Here is a 15,005-nt window from a genome sequence, read left to right as displayed (position 1 = left end):
TGGTACCCACACTAGGCAATCCTGTGTCGTGGGTACCTAATTCGCTTAACAATATACCGATAGCGTTTACAATAAATAATATTTGACGATTGTTTCACTAACTAAGGTTAAAATAAAATAAAGGTAAGGTCATTTGTTGTGTTGCATTATATGTCTGAATAGTAGTAACTAAACACCCGTGGCTCGAGGAGGCCGTCGTTATAACCACTAGGCCATCAGTATTGAGTACATTTTTAGAACCGCATCTAGCGGAACATTCATATCCCTGGCAGCGCGGAACGAAGCTGAACGAAGCGCTAACAAGCAAATGGAGGAGCTTTGTTTTTCAGCGATCGATGCTAATCCCGTTGTTCAAACTTACTTTATTATTCGTGTTTAAGTTTTAAAGGGGATTCCAAATTATTTTGAGAGATTGAATAATATTTGGAATTGGTTATAAACAAACATCTCTAGGTTATAATGGTGATTGAGTTGTGCTCACAGTTCAGTTGCAAATTGTTATTATCTTCATATTATACTGTCATCATCATCATGATCAGCCCATTGCTGGCTCACTACAGAGCACGGGTCTCCTCACAGAATGAGAAGAATTTGTCTATAGTCTGCCACGCTGGCCAAGTGCGAGTTGGGAGACTTCACACATTTTTGAGAACATTATGGAGAACTCTCACCGCACGTAATAATTCTTTCACCGTTTGAAGACTACCTAATCGAGAAGTAACATATTATGTAAATATAGGTACATCAAAGCGAAGTGGGCGCTCAGCTAGTATACTATACAGCAATGATTGGTCAGGTGGTGCCACGTAATCTTTGGAAGTGCTACGGAGGCTACCTACGAAGCTCCTACAGCGCTACGAAAATTACCACGTAGCGCCCGGCACCATTTTTAAAGGAAATCTGTCTCCACTGTTTAATTAATAAATAATTTATTCTTTGTCTAGACTACGACGCAACCTACAGATTTTATTAGAATGTTATTATTATTAGACATGCTACCTGCATTTTTTTTAGAATAATTTTCTTTATTTTAACACGTTTTTTAAAACTAAGTGTATAGATGATGCCCGCGCCTCCGTCTGCGTTGCGTTTTTTCTTTTAAAAAAGAATGACCTTTTCTATAAACACGCCACACACACCTAACACGTGTGCATAGCCGTGCCATGCAAATATGATCATTAGGGTGCTACACGACTTACGGCCTTTGACTGTATCTCAACTGACGGGCCGTAAAAATGGGTGGGCGCTATCTGCGAGCTCACTCACGCGTAATTATCTAATTAAGATTTTATTAGGGTTCCGTACGTACAAAATGAGGTTTCTCATACTTTAACAAAAATTAAACGAGATTTTGACATAATTCTCTTCACTTTGGCGTCGGAAAATGAATATTAAAGATATGCCCATTCGTCTAAACACGACGCAAAGGTAACTAACTCTACTAATAATTAAATTAATATTGATGCTATGATAATGGTTTGACTGGATATTATTATTTTTGTATTTTAACGATTCCGTTTGATATTTCAGAAGAGAACAATAGCTTGGATACAATAACATAATGTACATACCTGCCTTATTAAACTATATAACACTTAATTTTATATCAATGATTGAAATCGAAAAATCAGTTATCAATTTGATATTCAATGACGATTTTTTTTTTTGAACCAGATGACAATTTATTTAAAGATTTTCACAAATATTAAAAATACTTAAAATTATATGAACACAATATTATATGAACAAATAAAACTAATAAAAGCTTTTAAAAACTTGTCTCTATTTAGAAGTTGACCAGGTTTCTCAATTTATTTTCCAATGCTGTACTTTACGTGTACTTAGTGCAGCTGGAATAATGTCTCAGGGGCTTATGTAATAGTCTTATTACTCGTAATATTCTCAAATTAATTAAAGCATGCATCCGACTATCTGACGAGGCCTGTGCTCGGTAATGTGTCTTGTTGGGAAGCGTGAGTAAGCCGTAATAAATTATTGTTAGAGACGATGTATCTCGCCTGCCCGCTCCGTGCAGCGTACGAGGCTAATTATTGTGACGTCATCATAGGGTTAGCAGTGACTGGGAGAGTAATATTAATGTCCTTCCAACCGAACTTCGACGTGTGCTTCGGCTATTTGCCTGTAAAGTGTAAACTAATCTCTAATCTAATTGACAGGTCTAAGGCTGAAATCTATACAGCGCACTTTGACTTTGCCCAGACTTAAGACACTGTTAAAACGAGACAGCGTTATACCGCTGGCTTAAATCTGTCTCGTTTTAACTGAAACTTAAGTCTCAGCAAAGTCAAAGTGCGCTCTTTAGATTTCAACCTGAAAGGCGTTCTGGGTTCCCTGTAAAAAGATATAATTTAGACCTTCCTTTTAGACCTTTGTTTTTTTTAATGTGAAATGTTTTAGAAACTAAGCGTTTTGGTTTGGGAATTCTGATTTATATGTGGTAACCCTAGACCTTGTCCCGCATTAACTACTCTTTGTTTCATAATTACATTTATGATTCTATAAGGGAGCTGGGCGTCAATTTTACAGGATTCATTTTATATACTGTGAATATATCAGTATTTTATCCAGGTAGTAGTGGTAGACTGCCAAATTAACTCTGCAAAAGAATTATGAACAAACGAATTTCACAAAAACAAAACGAAGATCGTTATAAGTATTTTCTTAGTAAATTACAGTTTATTGCGTAATATTAGGTTTAGAGATTAGGGCAAGACAATATGAGTAGAATATTTTCGAATAACAGCATATTTTTAGTGAACAGAATATATTTTTTGGACTTATTAAGTTGTACCCAAGCCGTACCTAGTAATAGAGGGTCAAGGCAGAAAAAATTCCGGAAGTCCAATTTGACCCCCTGTGCCTTGGAGAGCGCGTTAGCTGTAATCACTACGTAATATCATACAGTTTTTGCAAAATATTATATTATATAGAGTTTTTATTGAATATTTATTAATCTTGAAGAGTTATCCAAATCTTTACTATTTAACATATTATTCATATCGGCTTGAAAGCCATTTGTTAGCGGCACGAACAAAAAGCATCTCCGATATTTAGGTTAAAAGGTTTTTTCTCGCGGGACTTTTATATTAATTATCTGCTCTTTTAGTATTACTACTCTATTCAATTTAACATCAAGCATAAATATATTTTAACTTTAATTTATATTCTTAAAGAGTAGGTAAACTATTCTTATCATAATAATTTATTCATCCACCGTTATTGCGAGTGATATTTAATTGCTTAAAACGCACGTAGCTCCGAAGAGTTTGAGGTGCGTGCCCGAGATCGAACCCTCAACCTGCCGAATACGAGGCGGACGCTTTACGGCCACTAGGCTGATTTAGGCTAGGTTGGTGGAGATTGCTCTGAGCAATAAGGCCGCCTTTACATACAATTGTTTTTAATTTTTAGTTTCTTTGGTATTTCATGTTTTGTGTGCAATAAAGATTTATATCTAAGCTGCCAAGGCTTATTAAAATAGAAAGTACTTTTTAAACAGAATATTTATGTAACTTAATGGTTAATTAAAATGTACCTAAGTAATAAACTTCGTCCTGACCACACAAGTGGGGATCGCGATAAATAACCCCGCTCACCACGACAGGCACTCTCCAAGAGGAATTTACGTGGAAACTCCTTACGCGGACACCTGGACCCCTAGCAAGAGTTATCACCTCTCGAAAACTTTGATAATTTTCGTTAAGAGGGCTTTTCTCCGTCACTCGTTTCATACAATCGTAGTTTCAATTTCATTTGAATATTAAGCAACCAAAGTCCATGAAATTTTGCAGACATATTCTAGAAACTAATATCTATGTCTGTGGTTTTCTAGATTTCTGTTAAAATATTCGGTTTCAAAGTTACGCGGTCTTAAAAAAATTCTTACAAATCTTTGAGCCCCTGTAATTTTACAACTACATATTTTTAGAAAAATCTAAAACACCACAGACACAGATATTAGTTTCTAAAATATGTCTGCAAAATTTCATGGACTTTGGTTGCTTAATATTCAAATGAAATTGGAACTACGATTGTATGAAACGAGTGACGGAGAGAGCCCTGTTAAGCTTGATATATTATAATGTGAGTATCAAATTCAACTAAGCTCTTAGTTCTTGTCTTATCAATTCTAGTTTATTTAATGTAAAACAAATGGAAATTCACTTCGGCAACTTTTTATCCCGGAAAAGCAAAGAGTTCGAACTAAATTTTTAAAAAACGGACGAAGTCCCAGGCAACATCTAGTGTATAATAAGATTGCGTTTGTGTATTGTGCCAGCTTCTGGTATCCGACTCATTCAAAGTCGACATATGGACTAGGTACTTATATTCAAGTATATCGAGTCAGGCTTCGTCGGGCGCGTCACCGCAACGCCTCTACACACTGAATAGTGAATAGTTTACCGCCTCTGAAGTCTAGCTCTTGCCAGCGACATCCTAACCTAAGCTATTGTTCTGCCTTGAAGGCTTAGACATCGACATAAGCCCTTGACAAAGAGTTAAGTATACAAACTGAATTTAATCTATTCCTTTGTTAACAGAGCTTTCTAAAAGCTTTTTATTATTTTGGCTTTTTTTAGTATTTGTATATTTTCTTTCGTCGAAATAATTATTCAGCTATAAAATCCGACTGTCTGATTAAGGTGAAATTTTGCAGACACGTGTAATTTGAATGATAATAGGTGATAGGTTTGGAACATTGGAGTATTAGAACTCCCTGATGGTATAGGGCAGGACCTTAGATTATCATACTTAAGTCAATGGGCAGGATAGTCGAATTTAGGCTCATTTGCTTTGTTTTCATGAGTAGGTTGGTACTTTACGAAAAATATAATGACTATCTGACCCTTACAATAGAGATGGAAAGTGGGCGCTGGAACTCGCTAATGGCACTGTATGTCAAGACAGTAATTGGACTTATATATTATATTTTCAGGAGCAATCCCAATACATGAAAAAAGCTTTTACTTAATAAAAAAATCTTTTAACTTATTAACTTGTAGATAATGATTTGTCTTTTGCTATAGGTATAATATATCCCTAATGAAAAAGTGTGTTTGTTGGTTGGTCCTTCAATCACAACGCAATGGAGCAAAGAGTCGACGTGATTTTTTGCAAGAACATAGTTAAAAACTGGAGAGTGGCATAGGCTTTTTTATGGCCCGGAATATCAAAAAGTTCCCACGGGATTTTAAAAAACCTAAAAAGTCGGAGGCATCAATCAGCTAGTCTCTTATAAAATTTTTACTATCATTATGCACACAATAGGAAAGTACATGTATAATTTTATATTACACATAAATTGTCTGGCGATGATTAATTTTTCGTCGATAAAACATGATAACGCCACATGAAAGCCATCGAGCCAAACAGCCATCAATCTTTATGAATCACTAATAATAGCACACGATATTACCCTGCGCCACATACGTGGGCATGCCAATGCCAATCAATGAAAACATATTAGGTCGACTGCAATCAGTCGAGAATTATAATCTACTAGCCGATGCCCGCAACTTCGCCCGCATGGATTTAGGTTTTTCTAAATCCCATGGGAACTCTTTAATTTTCCGGGATAAAAAGTAGCCTATGTGCTAATCCAGGACATTATCTATCTCCATTCTAAATTTCAGCCAAATCCGTCCAGTAGTTTTTGCGTACATACTCACAAACTTTTGTCCATGCTTTCGCCTTTATAATATTACTGTGACTAGTTGCCCCGCCCCGGCTTCGCACGGGGAGCCTGCCTATTCCATAGACAAAGTATGGGTAAAGTATGGGTGTTATGACTAAGAGTCTACTTTCTACTAAGCTATTATACTGATCGCGATCGTTTTGCTGCTACCCGTTGAGGAGTTCCATCCTCTTTTTCCGAAACTGTTTATCAGATCTTCAAAAAAACATGGTACCAACTTGACATTACAAACTTTGTAAATTGAGTTATGGAGTAAAATCGATAAAAAGTTTTATACCAAAAAAAATAAAAATCACTGTATACATTAACCCGCAGTATCAGCTACCACTGCACCAAATTTCAAATGAAATATTAATTTCTTGTTGGTGGGTTAAATGATGGAGAGACGGCGTTGTGGTAGACGTCTTTATTCAGTGCAAGCTTATGATCGACTCTATTCTTACGATCTAACAGTAATTATAATCAAATCTTAAATGCTATTGTTTAATTGATATTTTTTAATCTAACCTACATAATTTTGTATCACCTTTTGTTCAAATTCAACGCGTAAGCAACCTACATATTGCACAAACAAAAGTATACATATTCAAAACTAATGCCTAATATCTATAGATATAAAAAAACTTGTCCCGCATGACTGACATCAACGCAGCATATACCGCTGGGGTAAGAAATTTAAAATTTTGAAAGGATTTTTAGAAATTCCACCCCTAAGGGGATTAAAACAAAATTCGATGAAAACCCGTCAAGCCATATCTATCTATCAAAATTGGTATTTAGATTGTCGATTAAAAATGGAAAAATCGTTTACCGATTTTTGGAAAACCATTTAGTACGAAAGTCCGTCGATTTTGAAGTTATATCCATGAAAATTTGTGTTTGGGCTTTCGGGCAAAAATGAAAAAGTACTTAAATGCTTCAGGGTTTTTTAAAAATATTACTTTTCAGAATTTTTACTTAATTACATACCATTAATAATAATTAATAACAGACTAGGTATGGGTTATTTTAAGCTTTACTAAAAAAATCTTTTCATAAAACTTACCAAAAGCAATAAATTATATGATAACTTGTATGACAATAATATAATCTGGCATCCGGCCATTTGTATCGTAAACTTTCTAAGCTTATTCGGGGCTTAATGTATTCAGTTGAAAAGTTTTTCCATTCTCTTTAGTAGTAACTGTAGGTATTAGTTAATGCCCAGGGTTTCCACCACGGGAATTTAGGGGTTTAGATATATCGTGGGGTTCTTTATTATTTTAGACTAGCTGATGCCCGCAGCTTCGCCCGCGTGGATTGGTCAGATCCCCTGCAGCATCAGGATTGAGGAGTTGGACTCCAAATTTTTTATGAAACAATGTCGCAAAGTTCCTCTATCGAATAAAAAAGAAATGACACAAATCGGTTCAGAAATCTCGGAGATTTCGGTGTACATAGGTAGAAAAACACAACTCCCTTTTTAAAAGTCGGTTAAAAAAGTAGCCTATTTTACGCCCTGGTCAATCCTCTACTTGCCTGTGAAAGTCCCGGCAAAATCGGTTCAGCCGTTCCAAAGATTAGCCTTTTCAAACAGACAGACAGACAGACAGACAGACAGACAGACAGACAGACAAAAATTTTAAAAACGTGTGATTCAGTTATGGTATCGTTCAAATAACCATATGAGCTTAATATGAGGTAGTTATTTCGAAATTACAGACAGACACTCCAATTTTATTTATTAGTATAGATACTTGATTTCGCGGAATCAAATCGTATGTTCGCGTCCAAGATGCAAGCTATCTCTATGCGGTCGGTTTAGTGGTTAAGAGCCGTTAAAAAGTAGGTAGGCAATAGACATCATCATATGGCAGAGTGATAGATAGACACACTTTCACAATTATTTTCTTTTTTCGCCTTTTTAGAGTTCTATACTCGAAGGATGCCTAAACCTATGCCTAAACCTCCGCTGTCTGTCTGTCAGTGGACTGTAGCCTTCTCATGAACCGTAATAGGTAGAGAGTTGAAATCACAGAGTGTAATATTATATTTTTATTGCTGCTATAACAGCAAATACTAAAAATTTCAGAATGGCCGCCATACAAAAAATAAAAATAAAAGACAAGTGTAATTTCTTGTACGATGGTACGGAACCCATCGTGCGAGTCCGACTCGCACTTGACCGGTTTATCTTGTTTGTTTTAAATCTCGGAGGTGTGGTAGTTATCCCAATGAGGTTATATACTGTGTAATAGGTTGAGTGGGAATCTGCTCACGTACAACGGGATTAAGTAGGTACATGATATAACCTGCTACGTGTTGGGAAGATACTTACTCCCAGGATAATTAGTTCGTACTGTAATATCTCCGCCTACAAGGATATTAATTGTGTTTTCGCTTAGTATTAATTATGTATGAAATAAGATTGTTAGAATATAGCTATCGTGGGTGACTTCCACTATAAGTATAGGTTGTTACGGCTAGGGCTATACTAACGTATTCAGTCGACGCATGCCCTACCAGTTTCTAAGGTTCTTTCTCATAGGGACTCAGCTCGCTGTGCGCTGTGCGTGCTGATTGCATATAATGGGTTATCTACAATCAAACTCAATTAAATTTTGTAAACACGTGCCAAAAACTAATACCTGCGCCTTTGCCTGAGTCAGTTACCATAACAAGTGTAAATTAAAAATTTTCAACACCCCCGACAAATGATTTTCAAATAAATAATTATGTATATCTAGGCAACGTCCATCTTGACAGCTTGACATTTGTCAATTGACACTTGAATATTATGAACCTAAGGGTTATCTAACCTTCTTTTCTACAAGAAAACTAGAAAATAGCTGATAACTTTTAAACGGCTGAACCAATTTTTTTGGATTATAGCTAAGAACACTCTCGATCAAGCCACCTTTCAAACAAAAAAAAGTAAATTAAAATCGGTTCATTCGTTTAGGCGCTACGATGCCACAGACAGATACACAGATACACAGATACACAGACACACAGAAACACAGATACACACGTCAAACTTATAACACCCCTCTTTTTGGGTCGGGGGTTAAAAATATCAAATTTTAAAGATACACGGGTACAAAGTATTTGTATGTAATTCCTTGAGTCTTTGTGTAACTGTGAAACCAAATAATTCAATGAAAATTTAACAAACGACAGACAGATTTGTTTGGAGCGCGCTACTAATATACTTCTCTTATAATTAAAAACGACCGTCCATCCGTCTGTCTGTCAGAGAGCTGTATCTCGTGAACCGTAATAGGTAGAGAGTTTAATTTTTCACACAGTATATATATTTCTAACGCCACTATAACAACAAATAATAACAATTTAAATATGATTACCACGAAAATCCAAAAAAATTAAAGTGTTTTCTCATACGATTACGGAACCCTTCGTGTGTGAGCCCGACTCGCACTTGACCGGTGTTTTTTTTGAAAATTATCACACTTGTAGAAATAAAATCGTTAGTGCAAACACTGTACCATTTCAACAAAGATGTCTACAATTTCTCTACGACGACTCTACGAAGCGTAGCTGCGGGTACTATATTGCGCCACCACTTATTTTATTGAAGCAATTGGAATAAGGAATAGGATAAAGGACATTAATAGAATACTAACGAGATCCGATAAAGGACGCTTTTAGCTAGAAATAAATGATACGCTTTATATAGATACTTGCCGTGATAGCGTCATGGTTAACACGTCCACCTTCTACTCGGAAGGTCGGTGTTCGGTCCTGGGCACGCACCTCTAACGTAACGACAGCTAGTATATGCGTTTTGATCAGTTCAATATTAGTAAAATATGGTGAAGAAACCTGTATGCCTGAGAGTTCTCCATAATGTTCTCAAAGGTGTGTGAAGTCTGCAAATCTGCACTTGGTCAGCATGGCAGACTATGGCCAAGCCCTTCTTATTTTGAGAGGGGACCCGTGCTCAGTAATGAGCTGGTGATGATTGGTTCGTAATTATGTTATATTATGACGTACATGGGTTACCGCTAGAGAAGCTCCCTATAATTAACCCTTAGTGTATGATAGTTAGGTACACGATAGCGTTTGATTTCGATATCTAGTAGAGGTAGTTATTAACATTCGCGATATTATAGTTGAAATACATGCAAGTTTCCCATCACGTAACTTACGTGATGGGAAACTTGCATATTAAGTCACGTAACATGCAAAGTCGTTTATACAGCGTGCTTGATAAATCATACAACATAATTATCAACAACTAGAGGATGCCCGCGACTTCGTCCGCGTGGATTTAGGTTTTTGAAGATCCCATGGGAACCCTTTGATTTTCCGGGATAAAAAGTTGCCTATGTCAATTACAGGGACGTAAGCTACCTCGATACAAAATTTCATACAAATCGGTGAAGCGAATGGATCTTTAGGAATCCCGTGGGAACGCTTTTTTCCGGGAAATCATTTCCGGAAAAAAGTAGCCTATGTCCGTCCCAGGGATATAAGCAGACCCTGTACCAAATTTCGTCAGAATCGGTTAAACTGTTGGGCCGTGAAAAGTTAGCAGACAGGCAGACAGACAGACAGACAGACTTTCGCATTTATAATATTAGTATGGGTCATAGTAATATCGAGTCTTTCAGTTAGTGGAGACTACACACTCAACAAGCATGTTGACGGTTACTGCCCATGTGAATTTATCGATGGCTCTAAAAATACGTAATTTCCTAGAAAAATAACGCGATATATAAACTAATAAAGTACGCATGTAACGATACCGCGTTCGTGAAATAAGAACGTTACCATAACGTTACTGGATACCGTTACACAAGGAACGTACGCATTAAATTGGTTCTCGAGGTAATTCGCAAGCTTATTGATTGTTAGCTCGTCTCAGGTGCTCGTTACCTGAGCACGAGGCTTGACGTGAGATATCGCAGCATCCCACGATATATCCTACTTTATCGCGGCGCCCGTGTGAGCCCGACTCAGATTTGGAGTAAAGAGTACATACAATTTGCTTATATTCGGTTACGGAACATGTTACCTTTTTTCCTCTATCTAAATTTTAATGGGACTTTTGTTCGACACAGACAGTAGCCTAATTAATTATAATCTAATGCAACAGACATACAACTGAAAAGATTCCACCAAAAAGCTTTTATAGGTTACCTAGATCTTTTACAAAAAAATAAACAAAGTTTTTACAGGTGTACAATATATTCACGTAATTATATAAATTAAATCCCAATACACAAGGCATACAACCGTGCACAGCGTGCAGAGCGCGGCGCGGTGCCGCGCGCGCGTCGCGTGCGCGATGATGCGCATGCGCAGCGCGCTCTCCGTGTCGCGGATGGTGGCGTTGATGACGTCGGTGTAGTGCTCCAGCGTCGTGAACACGCTGGTGGCGCCCGCCGCCGGCGATCCCTCGGTGCGCGCGCATTCCACTGGACCCATCGATGTGACCCCGATCTAAAAAAAAGGTCAAATGCGAGTTGGACTCGCACACGCAGGGTCCCGTACCACCGTACGAAAAATAACATAAGAAAGCTCAAAGTCACTCAGGGCAATGGAGAGAGTTATGCTTGGAGTTTATCAAATCAGAAATGAGAAAATACGAAAGACAACTAACCGACGTAGGTCGGTGGGTTGTCCGGAGAAAATATTATGTGTTCAAAGGAGAAGGCTCAAAAATATTTTGCCCATTATAATGCGCAATCCTAAATATGACCTACTTCAGCTTATAATATGAGACAAGGGAAAAGGCAAACGTAGACTTGTCCGTAGACAAGCATTCTGGCTGAAGAACCTTCGCCAGTGGTTCAACATGAGTACAAGCTCACTGTTTAAGGCAGCGTTAAAAAAAACCAATTAGCCTTCATGGTTGCCAACCTCCGATTGGAGTTAGCATCAGTAGAAGATAATGAAGAACATACGGGTAAGCCCTGGTGCAGCACGGGTCCCCCCGAGTCGCCGGAGCAGACGCCGCGCGGCTCCTCCGCCACACCGCACACGCAGTGCAGCCACGCGCCGCGCTCGCAGCTCGCCAGCCGCAGCCGCACCGAGAACAGCTCCTCGCCCAGCAGCGACTGCTCCGTGCGCCCGAACCCTAGCACCTGCGCAAATACCAGCGAGTCTGGGTTGGAGCATGTTTGCCTATAAGATGACTATTCACTCTTGCCTCATGGTATGTAAGTTATACTTGGCAAGCAGTTTTGTGTATAATTTTGTATTTATTTATGACGATTTGTCGAACAAGGAGCTAATTTATAGCTACATTTTAACACAGGATAGAAATGAAAGAACGTCAAGGAACCAAAAGCTTAATTTACTATGATCCGCTAAACAAGACAAATCTGTATGGGGGAACATGAAGCATGTGATTTGCACTGCCACCCCTCCCACTGATAAACATGCAGAAAAAGTCAGCCGCCAAGCAAGCAATACGCACCACCACCACGCAGCACTACACAAATCCCAAAACCTCTCGACGCACGTTTTACTCCGACACCGGAGCATCCTCAGGAGATGTAGACCTTAGGTTTAAGGACCTTACATTTAAGGATTCAGGTCTAACATCCTTGTATATCATGGACTTCGCAAAGTAACGGCTGCTTCTATGCAACAATGAAAGAACTTGTTTTTCATCACCTGAACTTCCTGATTATACAAGCTCAATGGGTCGACCAGACGCAAGCTGTCGAGCACGTCGCCCGCCGCAGACGCGAGCTGCATGGCGTCGCGCGTGCGCACCAGCCCCACGTCGTGGTGCAGCAGGGTCACGTCCATCCCGCGACCCTCGTCCTTCTGCTCCACCTCATATCTGGAGACAAGGATTATCATCGATCCGTTTAGTAGCATATTTAACGGACTTGCCCATGTACACGGATGTTATTCAACCTAGAACATTTTTTCATTTGACAAAGCTACAGAAGCTTTTTCATCATCGTCATGATTGACCCATCACCGGCCCACTACTGAGCACTGGTCTCCTCTCCGAATGAGAAGGATTTAGGCGATAATCCGCCACGCTGGCCAAGTCCAGATTGACAGACTTCACACACCTTTGCCTTATGCCTACCAATCCTCACCGGGCAAGCGCAGCAGACTTCCTTTAATTATTATTAGAGAAGACTCTTTCTCATTCTGAGAGAAGACCCGTGCTCAGTAGTAGACTGGTGACGGATTGATGATGATGATGACATTCCCTTGAGAACATTACACAGGACTCTCAAGCATGCAGGTTCCCTAACGATGTTTTCCTTCACTAGAAAACGCGTTATTACTCTATTCAAATGCTACTAGGAGCAGCATCTGTCATCTTACAGTTGCTGTAGACTTTCATTTATGGCTTCGTACTTTTTTATCAATGTGCTTTAAAGTTAGCATGTTCTATGCAAAGATCTTAAGATCTTTAAGCCCGAAAACATAGATGAGGACTGCTGAGCTCTAACCACTTGATCAATTCGAGAATTTGTAAATAGAAACCAATTTCACAACAATATGTCAATAAACATCAATATTCAGATATCTGCATAGTCCTTATTCCCACACAACATCCACCTTCCACGTATTGAGGTTTTCATATCAGGGGTCGAGTTTCACGAAATTCCTTTCCTTTTCATTATTCGATCAAAATAATTGCGAAAGTTCAAGTTTCCATCTTTTGATCTGTATTGCCATTCATTAATCGAGATAGGTCTCATTATTAGCATTTCGTGTAGAAGATAAGTATCAAGGTTAACTCAAAGTCTGTAAATGATAGCAGGTCAACTGATGACATAACTGATGATACTGGCTTTGTAGCACCAGAAAACCCCGCGTTGTCTGCTTTTAGGTAATTTAATTATCTTTCTCTTGATTAATTCCATATCAAAGTTTAGCCTGAAATATTGCAGTAGGTATATACACAGAATAAAGCGTGGATTTGACTCGCTCCAGCAATATGATATGGCATAATTTATGGAAAAGAGCAACCGCCGAGTTTCTTGCTGGTTCATCTCGGTATAAGTGGCACTCCGAACCAGTGGTACATTTTTTTGACGATTTGAAACCACTTGTAAAAATTTATTAAAATAAAAATCCGTCTATTTCTATTTGAAATAAAATTGTTTTAAAAAAAATGCAAACCAACTTAGGATGCCGATAGAGCAAGTGAACGGCTGTGACGTTTCCATCGGTAGACGCGGGTCGTCTCGTGTTGTACTTGACGTAGGCGATGTTCGGTGTGACGCAGTGCGCCGCCGTCAGCGCCCAGCGGGCGGTGAGCACCGTGGCGCTGCAGCGCACGGACCAGTAGCGGTCCAGCAGAGCGCACACGGCGGGGAACTGCGACAACTCCGCCGAGGCCCCGCCGAACACGCGCCGGGACCCGGGGGCTCCCGGGACTGCCTCCGCGTCCATGCTCCGAAAGAATGCATGCCGCGTACAATTTTTCTTTTTCAAGTTCAAATGATTAAAAATACTCAAATTATTTGGGTTTACTGTACTTGTTACAGTTACAAAAAAAAACAAAATTAAGACAGTTCGAACTACGCATAATTTGTTCAAAATCATCACAGTGTTGAATTTAAAATTTAAATGGTCATAATAAATAAAGCTAAATACAGCGAAAATAAAGCGTTCAACTTCTTGTAAATAATATTGACATCATAATGCCACCAAATCATACATAATTTCACTCAGCGCACAGAGCGGTACTCTGCCAAAAAGAAGAAAAAGATTTTATATTTCGGTTTGCTAACAACATGCTAACAACGAACGCTGCGGTCGGCTGCATGTCGGCTGTTTTATTTCCGAGCACAGAATACTTTTTGTGTTTTCGAGCATTTGACCAGATGTGTATGTTTTACCATTTTTACACTCATTTTGTTGCGCGGAATTGCGTTTTGAATTTTTGGGCTGCCTTTTTAAACTTAAATTTAAAATGAGTGTACTTATTCTTCGTTCATAATACATATAAGCAGTCTGTATTATGCCATAGATTTTTCAAAGGTTTTCAACGATGGTCGCGTCAGTAACATTTTGCTGCCCGACGAGATCGCTGTCCAAAGACTAAAGAGTATGTGATCACTTGAGCACAGGTCTCCTCTCAGATTAAAACATCTTCACATCTTCACACACCCAAAGAGTATGTAATCACTACGTTATACACACACCCTTTTGAGCATTATGGAGAACTCTCGCATGCAGGTTTCCTCACGATGTTTTCCTTCCCCCTTGAAGCATATGATATTTAATTGCTTAAACGCACGTAACTCGGAAAAGTCAAAAGAGTTCCCGACCCACCGAATCTCAACCACTAGGTTTCCGAACT

The 15,005-nt window shown here is 38.7% G+C and overlaps 1 protein-coding gene across 3 annotated transcripts in view; it reads left to right on the top strand.

The window, feature by feature from the left end:
* LOC123864250 (FMRFamide receptor-like) overlaps positions 1 to 15,005 on the top strand; it is a 91,368-nt gene that overhangs the window by 74,246 nt on the left and 2,117 nt on the right. The window contains exon 4 of one of the 3 annotated variants that reach the window (XM_045904546.1): positions 11,541 to 11,545. The exons of 1 other annotated variant lie outside the window; for it this stretch is intronic. In XM_045904546.1, coding sequence (XP_045760502.1) covers positions 11,541 to 11,545 — 5 coding nt within the window. Of the gene's footprint in view, positions 1 to 11,540; positions 11,546 to 12,461; positions 12,468 to 15,005 lie in introns of those variants that run through there. One more of the 3 variants, XM_045904548.1, reaches the window with a different exon arrangement.

Source organism: Maniola jurtina, chromosome 4 (assembly GCF_905333055.1).
Source record: "Maniola jurtina chromosome 4, ilManJurt1.1, whole genome shotgun sequence".
In the NCBI taxonomy this organism is placed as follows: Eukaryota; Metazoa; Arthropoda; class Insecta; order Lepidoptera; family Nymphalidae; genus Maniola; species Maniola jurtina.
This window is presented reverse-complemented; position numbering and strand designations above follow the sequence as displayed.